Source organism: Condylura cristata, unplaced genomic scaffold (genome assembly GCF_000260355.1).
Source record: "Condylura cristata isolate star-nosed mole 26May11 unplaced genomic scaffold, ConCri1.0 scaffold00005, whole genome shotgun sequence".
Taxonomy (NCBI): domain Eukaryota; kingdom Metazoa; phylum Chordata; class Mammalia; order Eulipotyphla; family Talpidae; genus Condylura; species Condylura cristata.
Window position 1 is genome coordinate 51,826,384 of NW_004567106.1, and position 17,020 is coordinate 51,843,403.

General features: G+C 39.5%; 1 protein-coding gene across 3 annotated transcripts in view; it reads left to right on the top strand.

Moving 5' to 3' along the window:
• The window catches only part of ST7 (suppression of tumorigenicity 7), a 172,690-nt gene that overhangs the window by 142,157 nt on the left and 13,513 nt on the right, over positions 1 to 17,020 (top strand). For 2 of the 3 annotated variants that reach the window (XM_004676970.2, XM_004676969.2), the window contains one exon: positions 9,816 to 9,966. In XM_004676970.2, the coding sequence (XP_004677027.1) occupies positions 9,816 to 9,966 (151 nt within the window). Of the gene's footprint in view, positions 1 to 9,815; positions 9,967 to 17,020 lie in introns of those variants that run through there. The other variant, XM_012721009.1, reaches the window with a different exon arrangement.

A 17,020-nucleotide genomic window follows, 5' to 3' on the forward strand; every position in this document is an offset into this window, starting at 1 on the left:
GCAGTAGCAGGGTGCTGAGAGGGAAGCAGGCCACTTGGGACACATGGGTGCTGTGGGTAGAGCTGTTAAGGCAGAAAAATAAAAAATTATCTCCAGCACCAGTGGTGGCAACCTTTCATCTTCGTCTTGCCTATGACCCCAGCACGTTAAACATGAGCTCTTCTCACTGGGGATGCCCTTGAGGGTGGTGGGGCTGTGGGGCTCATTGTGTTCCTACCTTGCACTTTACCAACAGGGCACCTAGATCTGACAGAATATTGAGGTGGGGACCAAGCTGAAAGATAATTAGCATTTAACTTATAAGTTTAAGAGTGTAGACATGAGAAAATGGTTAGGAGAGAATGAAGAATGTTATGACAGAAAGACATTCCCATTAAAAATTTACACTTTAAAAATAAAATTCATCTAATGCTAATCTAGAAGGTCTAATTTCATGGGGATTTCAAGTGTCTTATGGGGGAAAACACCCTTGTAATTGTATATACTAATGGAATATCCACAGGACCGGTTAGAGTGATGGAAATTCTATTTCATGCAAACACTAACGCAATCCACCCCTTATATCTTGGTAAAGCTGATTGACAGAGTATAAAATTGCCTTTTAATCCAATTTATGAAACAAAATGTGTAGTGGGTATTAGCATTTAAAAATGCTTGAAGCGTGGAGGCAGAAAATCAAAATACCCTGGCAGATTGTCTGTGATATTGTATATCAATGGTACATTTCAGAAATATTATTTCAATATAAGTTTCTTTGAATTGAGTCATATTTTGTTCCAAAGTTTTTTTGGATTAGAGTAAGGAGAATATATTGTGGAAATATGACCCAGAGGAAAATGAACAGAAACCAGTTTCTAGCCACATTTCTCAAGAATAAAAGTTTCTAAAAAGTCTTTTTCTTCAGAGAAAAATGCTGTTTCCACCAAGGGTGCCCCCACCTAGATTAACAGAACCCGGGGTCTCTTGTCAGTCAAGTCCTGTCTCATCTCTCCTTAGCACTTGGTACTAGTGACCGATGTTGCCACGTCATGACTTCAGCTCCAGGCCAGTCCTGCAGTTCTCGGCAGTGGCCATTACGTCTTTTACTCACCTGCCCGTTCCTTGGGTTGTTTCTGAGATCACCATTCACTGCCCACTGCTTTCCTGCTTGAAGCTTGCCTGGCAGATCTTATGCACTTCTGCTGCTTCAGTCTCTGCCTCTCCCACAGCACCCATATACTGTCTCCAGCTCCTCTCCCTGCTCCAGACCTGCACAGACAACTATCTTTTTGCAGGCCACAATCCAGGGATGGTTTGCTAGGATTTCAGCTATTGTTGTTATCTTCCCACTGCTAAATTATTCTCATTTCTCAAGCTAAAGGTTTCAGTCTCATTGATTTCTTCTCTGCCCTTAGATTCAGCCAGGCACCAAGTCCTAGGGAAATCCCCTCCTAGATTTCATCATCTCTTCACCAGCATCATGACAGCGGCTTTGTAAGATTGCTAGTTTCAGCCTCTTACTGTTTAAGCCACTGAATTTGTGGCATTTTCTTCAAAACCACAAGCTCTGCCAACTCACTTTACAGTGGCTGCAGTGATTTTCAAACTGTCTCTGTAAATCTTTGCGGACTCCTCAGACCTCTTTGGCGTCCCTTCCCAACAATTCCCATTGTTTTGTTTTCTATCAACTACACATATTCTGTTTGAAGTTTTTATTTTTCCTTTGAACATGTTTTTCCTGTGTCCCAAGCTTTGAAACTACACACTGAAGGTAAAGATCATACTCTGGAACAGATACAGAAGGTGTTTTGCAACCTACTTTTTTCCCCCATTTCTGCCTTCTAGCATAGCCTTAAACCTGAGCAGGTTCTACCATACATTTGTAAGCCCTGGGCAGTCACTTAACAACCCCAGACCTCCATTTTTACATCTCTGCCATGAAGGATAATAATATTAGCTCCCTCACAGAGGTGGTATAAGGTGTCATCTCACCTGAGAAGATGCTTGGTACATGGTAGTGCTGAGGCAGGGGTAGCAGTTACTGGCATAATAGTGCTCAGATGCTCTGAGCTTCTGAGCCCTTAGACCTTGGAAGCATTGGTGCTCCTGCCTGCTCTAACACCTGCCTGCAGCTTCCCTCCTTCGCCTTTGCATTCTTTTTTATTTAATGAGATTGATACCTATTTTCTTTCTTCTATGAAGTCTTCTTGGAGTTAATGCTCCCCGTTTGTCTATCCTGAATATTAACTATAAACCTTTACCAAGGCAGTCATGCTAAATCTAATTTTGTTGCTTTGTCTGGATATGCATACATAGCACATACACACCGACTAAAAGTTATAGACCTGATGTGATTCATGTCAGGTACATTGTGGTGGTCACATATCTGTGTCCTTGGGTTACACTGGGACTCTCCCCTGCCTTTCTTTGGGGTACATTGTGGATACTCCCATAATTTTTATTTATTTTTTTTTTGAGATTTTATTTTATTTGTACATACAGAACTAGGGTACAGGCCAGAGGCTCAGGGGCAGCGAGAGGCTTCACCAGAGACAGAGTGGGGAACAGAACAAGCAGATCCACGAAGTACACTGCTGAGCGCAGCAGCACAGGGTCAGGAGAGGTCTGCCGTGCCATGTGATCACCTCTGGGGCAGGCGGGGATCGAACTCATACGGAAGTGGCTTTAGCTTCTCAGTGCTGTGCTTTAACCCGCTGCGCCACCAGGGAGGGCCACTCCCATATTTTTAAAATGAAGCAAAGTAACTGAATGAATAAGAAAAAATTACTATAGAAAAGTAGTCATCATCCTTCATTGAAACATCCATCAAATAATCCTTGTTAATACTTTCTTTTTCATGTCTCCTGTCTTTTTTCTAAGTATAAAAAAAGAAATTTCAAAAAATGACTGGTAAATGAGTAAAGTTGCTCAGCCATATGGTGGTAGATGGAAAGTAGACCTTTGGTGGTGATCAGAATGGAATACATATAGTTGTTGAAGTTTAAATCTCTATACCTGAAAGTTATGCCATGTTGTAAATCAATGATCCCTCAATTAAAAAAAAAAAAGCAGCCAAGGTTATGTAGTATACAAAGAGAATGCCTCTTGGAAGTAGGGGTAGCATTATGGGCAAAAGGAGAGAACAAAGGAATGGCTACATCTGAGTGTTCTGTATGACAAAATGCGCAGAGTGCACACACAAGCGCTACACTGAAGCATCATGTTGCTTGAGGGAGAAACATTAGAAAGGAAGAGAGAGAAAGAAAAAATAAGGAATAGACAGTTTGAGTAACCTGCGGAAGGTCACCTAGGGACATCTGAGCCAGGATCCAAATCCAGCAGTGGCTCCAGAGTGCAGGCTCTTCCCTATCTCTCAGTGCTGGACTCAGTTTTGAATTTAGATCTGGGCCAAGCAGAGGGTACATGTGGTTGCCTAAACAGTTTTATATTGTTTAAGACACTGAGTTTGTGGCATTTTGTTATAGTAGCAATGAGAAACTCATAAACTCATGTCTGGGAGAAAGACATGACCCCATGAGCAGAGTTCAGGGTGGTACTGACGATGTTCAAACTCAGAAAATGTAGCAAATTGCACTAGTTTTATTCTCTACTTATGATTTTTTTAAAGGAAAAATCCCCTCTGATCTTACAGCCTCTTTCAAAATGAGTTATGTACTATAGAAACACAAAAAGTTGTTCTCCAATTATCTTTTATGTTTTTGTGCGGTTTGCTTTTTGTGCTATTAATATGCATCTACAAAATAGATTTGTATTACATGTACTATGTGTGTATATATACATATGTAAGTATTTATATTATATGTATAGATAAAAAATAAATGTTTATTTAGATATGCTTAATGTTTATTATGGAAAATTTGGAAAGCACAGAAAAAGCACAAGAAAATTAGTCACCCATAGTATCAAAGATTCAGTTACTATTAACACTCAGTCTGTGGCCTGCCTATATTTTAATGCCTATACATACATTTTTATTACTAAATCATATATGATACACTGATTTTTTTTAAGATTTATTTATTTATTCATAGAGAACTGAGGTACAGGCCAGAGATGCAGAGGGTAAGAGGATTCACCAGAGACAGAGTGGGGAGCAGAACAGGAGATCCACGAAGTACACTGCTGAGGGGAGCAGCGGGCGGGTCAGGAGAGGTCTGCCACGCCATGTGATCACCTTCCGGGGCAGGCAGGGATTGAACTCTTGGGGAAGTAGCTTTAACTTCTTAGTGCAGTGCTTCAACCCGCGCCACCAGGGAAGGCCAATACACTGATTTTTAAAAATATATATATTTAGAATATATCATGAATATTTACATACTAATAAATATTCAGCTGTCTGATTTGGGGGAGCAACTTGATAGCTACTATCTGAATGTGCTATAATTTAATTAACCTGACCTTTTCCATTTTGTTTATTTCCACATTTCTGCTAATGATTTTTCATATGACTTCGGCTACTGTTGGTGCTGACATTCAAAAAAGATGTGAATTAATTTCTTGACTTTAGTATCTGTGGGAGGAAAACTTTGGGACCATTTTCACTCAAATTAGTACAGCATGTTAAGTAAGATCTTAACAGAAGCAACCTTAGCAGTACCTGGGGTAACCGCTGAGAAGCCAAATCTCTCCTGCAGCTTTTCTGACAGGTGAACCAGCCTCTGCTCAGCACCTCTGCGAGTGGACACTATTCACAGGGCAGTGTAGACGTCCTCATCTTCTCTTTACATGCTCTGACTTTCCATGTCCTCATATTGGGAAAAAGAAATGAAGACAAATGGATTTTGAAAAGATGCTTCCGAAAACTTTAGCCTTTACTTCAATATCAATGTGATATGAGAATCTGGGGAGGAAGTTAGAAGCAGGATGGCAGACAAGAGAGTGCAGAGGGCTGGTTTAGCTAATAGAAGCCAGATAATTGTTATAGACAGGCAGAGAGTGTTCTCTGATTTGCAGGCAACAGTTATTCTAATTGATTTCTGCATACTTGTGGATAGGGATCTGCCCTGTCCCATTTATTTTTCTCTTGACAAGTAAAATGTGAAATGTTGCTCCATGCTTTTCTAATTTAAATGTTGCACATGTTGAGAACTGATCTTGCCAGCCATTTTAAGCCTGGCCAAAAACATAACACATTGTTGTTATTAGCCTTCATCATTTGGGTAGAGCCAACATTTTGTTTGGAACTATACAGGAGTATAAATCTCTTTTATAGACTTAAACTATTTCTGCCATAGAGTAGATACAGTGAAAAGGCAGCTAAGTTTCCTTGGTGAGTTGCTTTGTTTGGCCTCATAAGGCTGATTAGGCCTGGGATGCTCATATTAAGATACTTCATGGGAAGGTGCGTTCATGCCTTTGAGGATCTTGTGATTCAGCCAAGGGGGAATAGACATGGCTAAGGCAGTGTGTGAATAGTACGTACAGACATCAGAAGGAGCCTGGAAGAGAAACAGAGCATTACCTCATGGCCACATTTAGGGCTGTGGACAATGTCCTTGCTGCCACATGCACCTCATTCATCCTGCAGGCTGAGTAAACCACCACTCTCACACACGTGTTCTACTATTTTCCACATATACATGCCAGAGGGCAACGATACTTTTAAATGAACTCTCATTTTACAGTGATTATAGCCTTTTGCTGTATTGTGTATTTTCAATCAATTGATACTACATTTATCTTTATAATTCCTATTATGGGCATCTGTGAAAATTTCCCCTGTTAAACGTTGTTTCAGTTACTTGAAGTTTGAAGCTTGCATTGTCTACAACAGTGCTGTTAACTTTCTGGGATACAGGGTGTATCCTCTGCATTGTCCAGTAGGTTAGTCATTAACCACATGCAGCATCTAAGGACTTGAAGCTTAACTAGTGGGACTGAGGAATTGGATTTTTAATTTAATTTAATCTTGATTGATTTAAATTTAAAAAGCCACATACGGTAGATAGAGGCTACCATATTTGACAGTGTAAGTCTGTGTTATCCTATTTAGTAATTCTCACAATCCCAACACACACATTTCCTTTTCCTCACCTATTGCTAATTTATTTTTACTTCTACCCCCAAGTGTGGGTGGCTAATAAGCCCATTTCTACTCAGGCACCCCTTATTTCTGCAGGTTCTTTAGCTAAAGAAGAACTCTTTCATAGACACCTAATAGACGCAGTTAGCAGTCTTTCCTACTCAGAAAAATAAAAGCAGTGGTAGTTTACTTTTTTCTTTTAGTCATCATTTGATTGTCAGCAGCCCTGGAGAGATTTCTGATTTTATTTAGTTTGTTGCAGCATTTAAAGAGATATAAACAATTATTAGAAATTCAGAAACCAAAATCTTATTCTAGGATTTCCATTAGGGCAAGGAATTTTCCATCTATTTTGTTTACCTGATAATTATTAAGAGTAAGAAAGCAAATGGTCTTCCTTCTTTAAGTTACTCTGAACAAGTTCATAGTGCTTTGCAAGTTATAAAGCTTTCTCATGACTCATAACCTTGGGATTTTCCAAGATCATCAAATGCAGTAACGATATACATTGCAATGGCTTCTTTTTTTTTTTATTACAAAGTTTATTTTTACATCATTTTGCACATTTATTTTTTCCATCTCGATTGTAATCCCCATGGGTTTCCCATCACCAAATCACCCCTGTGCCACCACCATAGACCCGTGCGCAATGGCTTCTTTTAAGTAATAAAATCACAAGAGGATAGCTAGAATGGTTGAGCATAAGATCCATCTTTTTTTACTTATATTATGGTTGATAAAGATAGCACTAGTTGGATTTAAAGTTATTATCAAAGTTAGTATTTTTTTCACATTATTTTTGTTCTGTACTGGTTTACAACAAGATGGGGAAGAAAAGCAGTGATTTGTAGCATTCAAAAAGGCATAGGACCAAAAAATTCCTTTGGAACTCCTGTTTGAAGAATTCCTATCAAAATAATAAGTATCTTTCATGTACTGGCCTAGGGAGAAGCTTCTGTGGAGGTTGTTCCGTAAAGGTGGGCCAAGTCTCCCACTATCCTCTGCCCTGAAATGTGAGAGTTGTGTCATGGTTCTTCAGCTACTCTCAGGCTGTCTCCCTGCCTCAACAATGAGGGCTGGAGGTTTTTTAAAAATGAGGATCCTCCCTGGTGGCGCAGTGGATTAAAGCACAGCACTAAGAAGCTTAAGCCTTTTCTGCATGAGTTCGATCCCCGCCTGCCCCGGAAGGTGACCACATGGCGTGGGAGACCTCTCCTGACCCGCCCGCTGCTCCCCTCAGCAGTGGACTTTATCCATCTGCCTGTTCTGCTCCCCACTCTGTCTTTGGTGAATCCTCTCACCCTCCACATCTCTGGCCTGTACTCCAGTTCTGTATGAATAAATCTTTTTTTTTTTTTTTTAAAAGAGACCCAGAGTGAGGGGAGTTTGATTTGTGTTATCCAAATCCTGAATGTGTCTACCCTGCTCCTGTTGGGCAGTACACTTTGACACCAAGCGTGATAACAGAAGAGGAAGCTTCAAGGCAACTGCATTCACATGCCCAAAGTGAATAAAAACCACAGATGAGTGATGACGAAACATCCATAGGTACATATATGTTATATCAGCACCCTCCACTCTAACCATCTTGCATGCATTTCCACTGACTAGTAAATTCACAATTATTTCTGACAATTATTGGTCTCACTTTAATTAGACACATCCTTCCATCATCTGCTAAAGTGGCATTGAATTTATTTTTAGACTGATTTTATTAGAAATTTTAAAAATGGCCTTCCCTAGTGGCACAACAAGTTGGGACACAGTACTGCAAGCGAGCTGCAGCTCTTCAGTGCAAGTTCTAGCCCCAGCCCTGGAGGTGACCATATGGCGCAGCAGACCTCTCCTGACGGCCCGCTGCTCCCCTCAGCAGTGTACTTTGTCAGTCGGCCTGTTCTGCTCCCTACTATGTCTCTAGTGAATCCCTCACCACCCCTGTACCTTTGGCCTGTACCCCAGTTCTGTATGCATAAATAAATAAATCTTTAAAAAAGAGAGAAATTTAAAAATTACGTTTCTTGCAGTAATGTTAAATTACAACGCTATATATGTTTTAGCGGAACAGATTCACCACTCTACAAATGTACCCACGCCACCATCCCTACCACCAAAGTCCCAGTAACCCTCCACCATAGTCCATTGGACCCCTCCCCCATCTTTGCTGCCACCTCCCTACCTTCTCCTTCTGGTAGCTTTAGTTCTAATCAGATATCTTGGGTTTGTCTTGATCTGTTCCTTCATTTTGTTTCTTTGTATTTCACACATGAGAAAAATTATCTGGTATTTGTGTTTCTCATTCTGCCTTATTTCACCTATCATAATCACCTCCAGTTCCCTCCATGTTGGCACAGTGGCAACATTTCATCTTTTTTTATACTTGACAAGTATTTGTGTGTGTGTGTGAGTGAGTGCGTGAGTGTGTGTGTGTGTGTATCATGTGTTCTTTATTCACTCTTTTGTCATTGGGCAGTTAAGTTGTTTCCATACTGTAGCATTGCGAATAGAGCTGCAGTGGACACAGGCGTGCACGGATTCCTTCAAATTAGTGCTTTTGCATTCTTTGGGTAAGCACTAGGTGAGGGATTGCTGAGTCATATAGTAAGTCTTTTATCATCTTTTGAGAAACCTCCATACTGTTTTTCATAGATGCTGGACCAATCTAATAGTGTAGAGTAGGGCTCCTTTTTCTCCATATTCTCACCAACACCTATTGTTTCTGATCTTTTTGTTATGGGCGACTCGCGCAGGTAGGAGGCTTTGCGCAGGTAGGAGGCTGTATCTCGTGGTTTTGATTTACATTTCCCGAAAGATAATTAGCATTGAACATTTTTTGATGTGTCTATTGATCTATATCTTCTCTGGACAAGTGTTTATTTAGGTCTTCTCCTGTCCATTTTTTGATAGGACTATTTGTCTCCTTAAATGATGTCTCCATTTTAAAGGAGATGCACAGGTTGTTGTGATGGTGTTGTTGGTGTATGTGTATGTGTGTTGGAGACAAATCAGGGAGGGTAGATAATGAGGAGTGGAGCCGAGGAAGAACATCAGGCAGCAAAGAGAGGATACCACTTGCAAACATAAAACACTATTCTAAATTTGCTTTTCTTTTATTACATAGTAAGCACAAAAGCACACTTAATATTTAGTCCCCCTCAAGGAATCTTCATTTTTCCCTGTGCTCCCACCTCCTTCATAAAGATAGCAATGAAGAAGACAAACAGAGAGCCCTCCAGTCTTTGAGAAAGTACCTAAAAGAGCTTTGTGTCTTAGCATATGTTCTCCCTTTCCTTGGGTCTTCCTATACTCGGGTCCCTCCCTCCATGCCTTTTTACAGGATTGGGTTTTTGTCCTTTACAGATTTGCATAGAAAAAATAGTGGGCAGTGCTAGACAATCTCAGATATCACTAATGCAATTAGTTTCAACATATAACTTCTTATTCTTCATGTGTCCATTTTATGTATCTTCATTCTGGTTATAAAATTATAGCAAATTATTTTGTCTTCTAAATTTTCCTTTATGGTGTTTATGTCTCTCTATTTCTTTGATTAGAATATTTTACCCTGAGAGCTGCTGATCATCACTTTAGAAAACTAGTACAAAGCTAATCATCTGTCAGCAAACTTTGGATTGCTGAATGTTTTAATAATTGCCTTTCAGTGTAGTAATGAGGTTACAAGTTGGATGAAATACTTGTGAAGGGTGGCGTTAGGGAAATCAACCTCTCTATTTTCAGTATTGGATTCCAAATTGCTATGTATTAACACATCTGTCTCCTATCTTTTTTATTTCAGTATCTACTAGAAATGAAAAGCTTAATCCTACCCCCAGAGCATATCCTGAAGAGAGGGGACAGTGAAGCAATAGCATATGCGTTCTTTCACCTGGCACACTGGAAAAGGGTGGAAGGGGCTTTGAATCTTTTGCATTGTACATGGGAAGGCAGTAAGTAATTTTCTTTCTTTGAAGCATTTCTGTAAGAACATGAAAAGATGCTGAAACCATTTTACCTTGGGTGTTCATGATGAACAATGCAGATGGGTACATCTGTAGCTCTCCTCTGTGATGTTCCATATTGAGAGATTTTACTTAGATGGACTCTCCAGTTCCCTGGGTTGTGTGTGTGTGTGTGGGGGGGGGGGTGTTACTGTGTTGATGCTCTCCACCTCAAAAAAAAACAAAAAAACAAAAAACAAGACTATGCAGTGGCTAGAATGAATTTGGACTATTCTAACATCCGAAATCCCTCTTTGGAGAGCTGAACAGCTACCCACCTCAGTATCAGAGGGATATTTGTCATGGAGTGTGAACTCATGCTGAGGTCTGGCAACCACTTGATGACCTTCCTGGGAGCTTGGCCTAAGAGCCATAGGGGCCTCCTTGGAGAAGCTAGTTGCCAACGAAAAAGCAGCAGCAGTTGTGCTTCAAACCCAGCAGTCATCATTGGCACGTAGTGTATGGTGCAGGTGTAATGTGTGTGCAGGAGTAAACACCTGTCAGATGGATGTGGGGAAACTTCTGAATACACGCCATTGACAGGTGCTGTCATTTTATCTGTGAAGAAGAGATTCAGGGCCCTCCCTAGTGGTGCAACGGGTAAAGGATGCAGCACTGCAAGCTGGCTGCAGTCACTTCAGTGCACGTTTGATCCCCACCACTGAGGTGACCCACATGGTGCAGCAGACCTCTCCTGACCCACCCGCTGCTCCCTTCAGCAGTGTACGTTGTCGATCTGCCTGTTCTGCTCTGTCTCTGGTGAATCCTCTCACTGCCCCTACACCTCTGGTCTGCACCCCAATTCTGTATGCATAAATAAATAAATCTTTAAAAAAAACCAAAAGTTCAAATGTTGGGTGAGATATGCTTGCTGCCCTGTGGAAACTGTAGAAGCATCTAGCAGAGAGAAGTGGCCGGCAGCATGTGACTGCTGATTTTTTTTCCTTAAGGGATAAGTGTATGAGGTGGGGTGCTCAGAGATATCAGGTGGAGAAAACTATGTAGTGGCGCAGCTGGGAGAATGTCAGTTGAGAAAACAGGTACAAAACTGTCAGTTAATAGGCCACATATGTGGTGTTGTCTGTTATTACTAATTTAAGCAAACCAAGTTCAGTTATAGTATGGGCTTGTTTTTTACACCCTCTCCTGGGAAAGCAAAACAGTAAACATTAGGTTTCTGATAATGTTTTTCTTAGTTCTTCCCTCACAAGCAAATGTTATTTCAGTCTTTCTCACTATCTCTGCTTCTTCCATTTTCATTTTGGTAATCTACTCCTGCCTTTTCCTGCTCTTTCCTTACTCACCAGGGATCCAAATTGGTGCAGGAAGTAATCAGGTGGGATGGGTTAAAAATAAGTTCATAACTTGAGAGGCATGGACTTCATCAGTGTTTCCTCCCCTCTCTGTACATATAGTAGCAAGCTTCAGGTGTCCTGAAGCTATAAATCTTAAGACACACTCTCCAGGGCTCTTATAGGGTATATGCACAAAGCCTTTGAGCTTGGACTTGTTGCATTTAAGTTGTTGTATCCAGATGAAACAAATGAAATTTTTCCTTAAACTTGAAAAAGGGTATAAGAGCCCAGCAAAATTGAGCTTGAGTGACATCGCCTGGTGTTAGTGGTGGAAAAATTCAATCAACAAATTAACTTATCAAGTAAGAATATATTTGATTGGCATCTTAGAAATATAGTCCTAGAAGATTATCAGTTGGACCTAAGTGACAAAAATATTCACTGAAAGTTTGGTTTGGAGATTTGTAGCCAGATGTCAGTCACAATAAAAATATACTCTGGATTAGCTGGCAAGAAAAATTAGGTTGTGAGAAATGTAAAGTGACATTTGAGTTTTAGCATCAAACAGGGTAGTGGTATGGCATTGGGAGGATGTAAGTACTTCAAATTAAAAGGGCAGAATGATTTAATAGAATTTAAAAAGAAAAGAAGGCAGATTTCCAGGCACAATGCAATATGGCAAGACAACCAAGGTCAAATTTAAGAACAGAAATTCTTCATTTGTTCCTTACAGATAAATAAAAATCATTCCAGGGAAGTTACACTGCTGGTTAGTTTTCAGAAAGCAATAATACTATTCAGTTTTAGAAAAGAGAAGCATGAAGGTGCTTACTAAGTATAAATACCTTCGGAAAATACGGGTAATTTAGAGAGGGTTTTCCTTTCCACCATTTCATGTGTTCATATGCTCAAATATGAATGGATGATATCTCAGTTATTCAAGAGAGTAACAGATTCACTAACACGAGTGATGTTGATTTCCTGTTATCATTGTTGGTAGAATCAGGGTATAAATCCATGTAAGTTTTTCTTCACATACTAGAATACACATTATGAATAGACTAAGGATACAATCATCTTTGAAACATTTATGTAGAAGACCTCAATTTATATTATATAACTACTTACACTTAGAGGACAGACTTACTCCATCTGGCTCCTTTCTTTTATTTAGAAAATTTTATCATTTTATTTACATTATGTACTTTAAAACATTTTAAATACATAATATGCCCAAATTTATGAAAAATATTAACTTTATATATAAATTAAGGAAAGGGCCTAGAAGTAAATATATCTTTCAGTAGATTTGGGGTGATTTTCTTTTATTTATATTTTCAAATTGTCTATAACAAGTATATATTTTTTCTATTAGCAAAATATGTATGTTTGTATATATGTGAATACACACATAGCGCACATACCTTATAAAGTAATGTCTTGTACACACTTTGAGTCCTCCTCTTTAAAAACGAAGCTATCAGTCTGTCATGGAATTTATAAGAAACTCCAGCTTCAGGCAGTTGTATTCAGTATTCTGACATCACATCTAGATCTGTGTCCATTCCAATTTTAACTGCATGGAGGTTTCAGAACTCCATTTTAAATCAGAAGGCTTGGACTGGAATTCTGACCCAGGTGCCTACAGTTTACTTAACTTACCAGTTTTTGAACACTGTAAAGCAGTGATGATATTAAATACCATGCCTTCCTCCAGGCTGCATTTGCACTGAGGCAGCCACATTGTCTGAGCTGTTCCTCTCCGATTCAGCCAAGCCTCACCTGGACAACCTGGGCTTAAACTCAGGAGACTGCACTTCCTCAAGTTTACCACTGGGTGGTGCCTTTTGACGTCTCCAGCCTCATAACTTAGGCTTTCATCTTTAAACCATTTATTTCTTATTCTGAAACTTAAGGCCATTCCCCAACTTTTTTCCAACTTCCCCTTTTCATTAGCAAGAGAATCCAGGCAGGAAGGTAACTACCTACTTTCACCAGGTTTTGTGTTAAAAAAGATTTTTCTTTTAGTCAATTTATCTTTTGGAAACTGAAAAAAAAATCTGTCAAGTGTTGGTTAGGGGAGGGGATAGAGGTATATTTTGCTTTGCTTTTTAATTATTTTATTCTGTTGGGCACATTAGTCATCTTGTGGTACTAAGTGAGTTTCCCACCAATGAGGCTGAAATAACTCACATTTTTGATAAAACTCCAAAGTCCAGCTGATGCATGGCAAAGATTGTTTGGGTTTAAAACATATGGTGGTTAAAAAAAAAAGGAGTGAGTTCTCAACCACAAATGCATCAGCATTTCAAAGGTTTCTAAGATGTTTGATTCATCACTGTCCCAGCTCCTGAAATTACACAATCTGTTCCTCAAAGTCAAGATAATCACGAAAGGGGAAAAATTTTAATTTACAAGATTTAAAAATATGTTTCTTAATTCATTACACAGCTGCCACCTTATCTGAATTATACTTAAACACTATGGGTTCTGGTTATCCTCAAACACAAGCACATAACATTGCAAGTCTGAGTTGAATATAAAAAACATGCATGAATGAAGGATTTCATTTCATCTGGGTCCTATTTATAATGGTATTATACCTTATGAGGTCCTATTTTAAGCGGCAAGGCCTCCGTTTTACCTGTATTAAATAATTACGTAGCCTTATCTCCTTCCTACCTTGATCTTTTCAAGGCTTTGTTTTGGCTATATATATTGTATAAATGGGGGTAATCTGCTGACCGCAACTATAAACTTTAAGATTTAACTTTCTATATATCAGAAGACAACTGTGCCATGGGGTAAATCACTTAGCCTTTCTTTGTTTCCATTTCCCCACTTGACCAAGTAAGACTCTTTATTTTCTTTTTGGAAATTTTTTCCCCAAAGAATTCACTAAATAATGTATAAGATTTGAAGATGGTCTTTTTTAGGGAGGACTAAGGCAGAGTATTTCCTTTGAGAGGAGAAAATGGCCCATTGTTAAAGCATAGGATGAAATTCTGATTCTAATTTATTCTCTTTGAACCTAATGGTTAACGCTACTTTCTGTAAGATGTGGTCCTTAGGGCATTTCCTCTCACCAAACCTTTCCTCCAAAAGGCTGGTATCTTTTGGACCAAAAGAAAAATCCTTACCCCCTACCTAACAATCATAGATCCAAGGCTAAATTTTGGAATGTGGGAAAAGCAGTGGTCACCTACTAACATCCCTGGCAGTAGCTAACTGGCCGCCAGTTTGCAGGTAGTGTATTATGCTTTCCCACAATAGCCCAGTAGAATGAGCTTGCTACTTTCATTTTTTAAGTCTTAATGACTAACCACAACTTGGGTCCATCTGAGTTTTTAAGGGAATGTTCTGTCTCTTCCTGATTATACATTAATTTGCTCATTCTTTTATTCAAAAACATTTACTGAGTTCTCCTTTGTGCAAGGCATTGTGTTGGGCATACCAAGGTTGAATAAGACTCCAGAATGCTTTGAAAGAAAGCATTAATATATTTGTGTGTTTATATAATATATTTGTGTGCATGTATATATGGCAGGGATACAAGCAGTACTGACATGGAAGAAGAGTGTCAGACTATTGAGTCTCACAAATAAGTTCATGAGTCTCCTGTAAAATGCTAAAATTTCTCTTTAGACTTGGAATGGAATGTCATTTAATCTAACCCCCCAAAAATGATGTTCCAAGGTCACATAACTAGATAGTGAAAGAATGTAGATCAGAACCCTGGGTTTTGACTTCTGGATTTTTTTAATTTTTTGTGCCCTAATGCCTCCTAAACAGACAGATAGCTTTCATAGTTACCTATATTTCACAGCTCTTTTATTGCAATTCAAAGGGAGAATATAAACTTTGTATTTTGATGATAATTTTCTACTATTTATCTTCACATTGTTTACAAGCAAGCAGCAGTTTTATTTATAAGCTATACTATGACTTGATGGAGAAAAGTGAGAACTTCAGAGTTAGTAGAAAAAGAGGGTGACAAGGAAAATGCCTTTAACTGAGCCATCACATCCTGTTTAGACACCTTGACCTCTCCTGTCACACTGAGTCCCTGTAACAGCCTTTTGATGTCTGTGCTAGTCTCATTTTAATGATTGAATACAGATTAATGACCCAGCCCAAAGTTGTTGGTCTGGTCAAGTTCAACTCACCCTTTATTGTCACCTCTGCTTTTCTCCCCTTAGATACACACAGCGCACGGACCTCTTCTTCCAGGAGCTGAGTGTGGGACTTTCACATTCTTTAATGCTTATTGGCTCATCTGGTTTTTGCCCTAGGCAGTGATTTCTCTCTGGGTAGAGATTGTGTGCATCTCTCCCCTTTCTGTCTGTGGTGCAAAAAAAGGAAGGCCCTCATATTTTGAAGAGGTAGAGCTAGGACTCATACTCAGTTCTGGGTGTTTCAGGTAAACTGTCTATATAAAGTTCTCTGAGATCTTCTCTGAAAAGGCAACACAACAAGCAAAATATCAAACATTACCGTCTATTTTCATCTCTGAATAAGTAAGATATGAGGTCATTAGACATCTTGGGGAAGTTGGGAAACAGCTCAATCATGTGTCCACCCTTCTGTCCATTCTCTGGTTCTGTGGACTCCTCCTCCTGTATTGTTGGAAAGTGTCTTCTGGGCACAGCACTGATAGGTTTAGAGGCTGGAAGATAAGCCTGGTCAGGGGTAGAAGGCAGCAGTGAAGTGCCTTGCTCACCATTTCCCTTTACCCTTCAGCAAAGGCACAAGAGAAACCAAGGTTGGAGGGTGAATTACACACAAAGGCAAATACAAAAATGGCATTTGTGTACCCTTGATATTAACTCAGAGTGTGCATTTTTAATTCCTTTGAAATGTATGTTTCTTCAAAGATTTTCAAGGGGGTTGTAGTCACTCATCAAATAGATCAAAGTCATAAAATATATCAAGTGACCTATTTTTTCCCATTCTTATTTGCACTGCCTATCCAGTATCTCAGTGCTTGCACTGGCAAAATTTCTGGACATTTGTTAAATCCACGAGGTTTGTAGGATGCAGTTACCTGTCTTTGCAGTGAAAGAGGGAGCGAAGCTGTCAGGGCTGCCTCTACTTGTCTCACACTTTGCTTGTCTCTGCACAGTGGGATGGCTAAAGGATAGAAAGACAAACAGAAATTATATTTACTTTTGCAAAATACAATTTATTGAAGTCCAAAGTCTTAATATTATTTTACAAACTGGATGTAATGACCATTGACATAAGAGACAGGTTTTTAGAGCACCATACGCATCTTTATAATCCTGGAGCTAGTCAGGAAGACAATGCAGGTCTGTCTGTGTATGGTAGGGGGTTGGGTGGGGAGAGGGTCTGTGATCAACATCTCTACCCTCTCCAAAAAGACCAGGACTGATGAGAAGAAGAAAAGGACTGACTTACTGCACAGAAGCACAGAAGTCTGTGTGCATGCCAAATACTGGAGTAAGAAACATTTGGCGTCTGACTGGAAGACCCCAACCCACCATCTGATTTCTATGGCTGAACACTCTCAAGACCTTGCATGCCGACATTTCAGTTAAAAAATTATTCCCTGAAGTACAAATGGACTTCAATTTGAACAAAATTTAGCATTCAAATTTATAGTCACTTTGAAAATTGAAGGTTTACTTACATGAACTGAAGCAGATTCTATTTTTTCCCTCCCTCCCTCCCTCCCTCCCTCCCTCCCT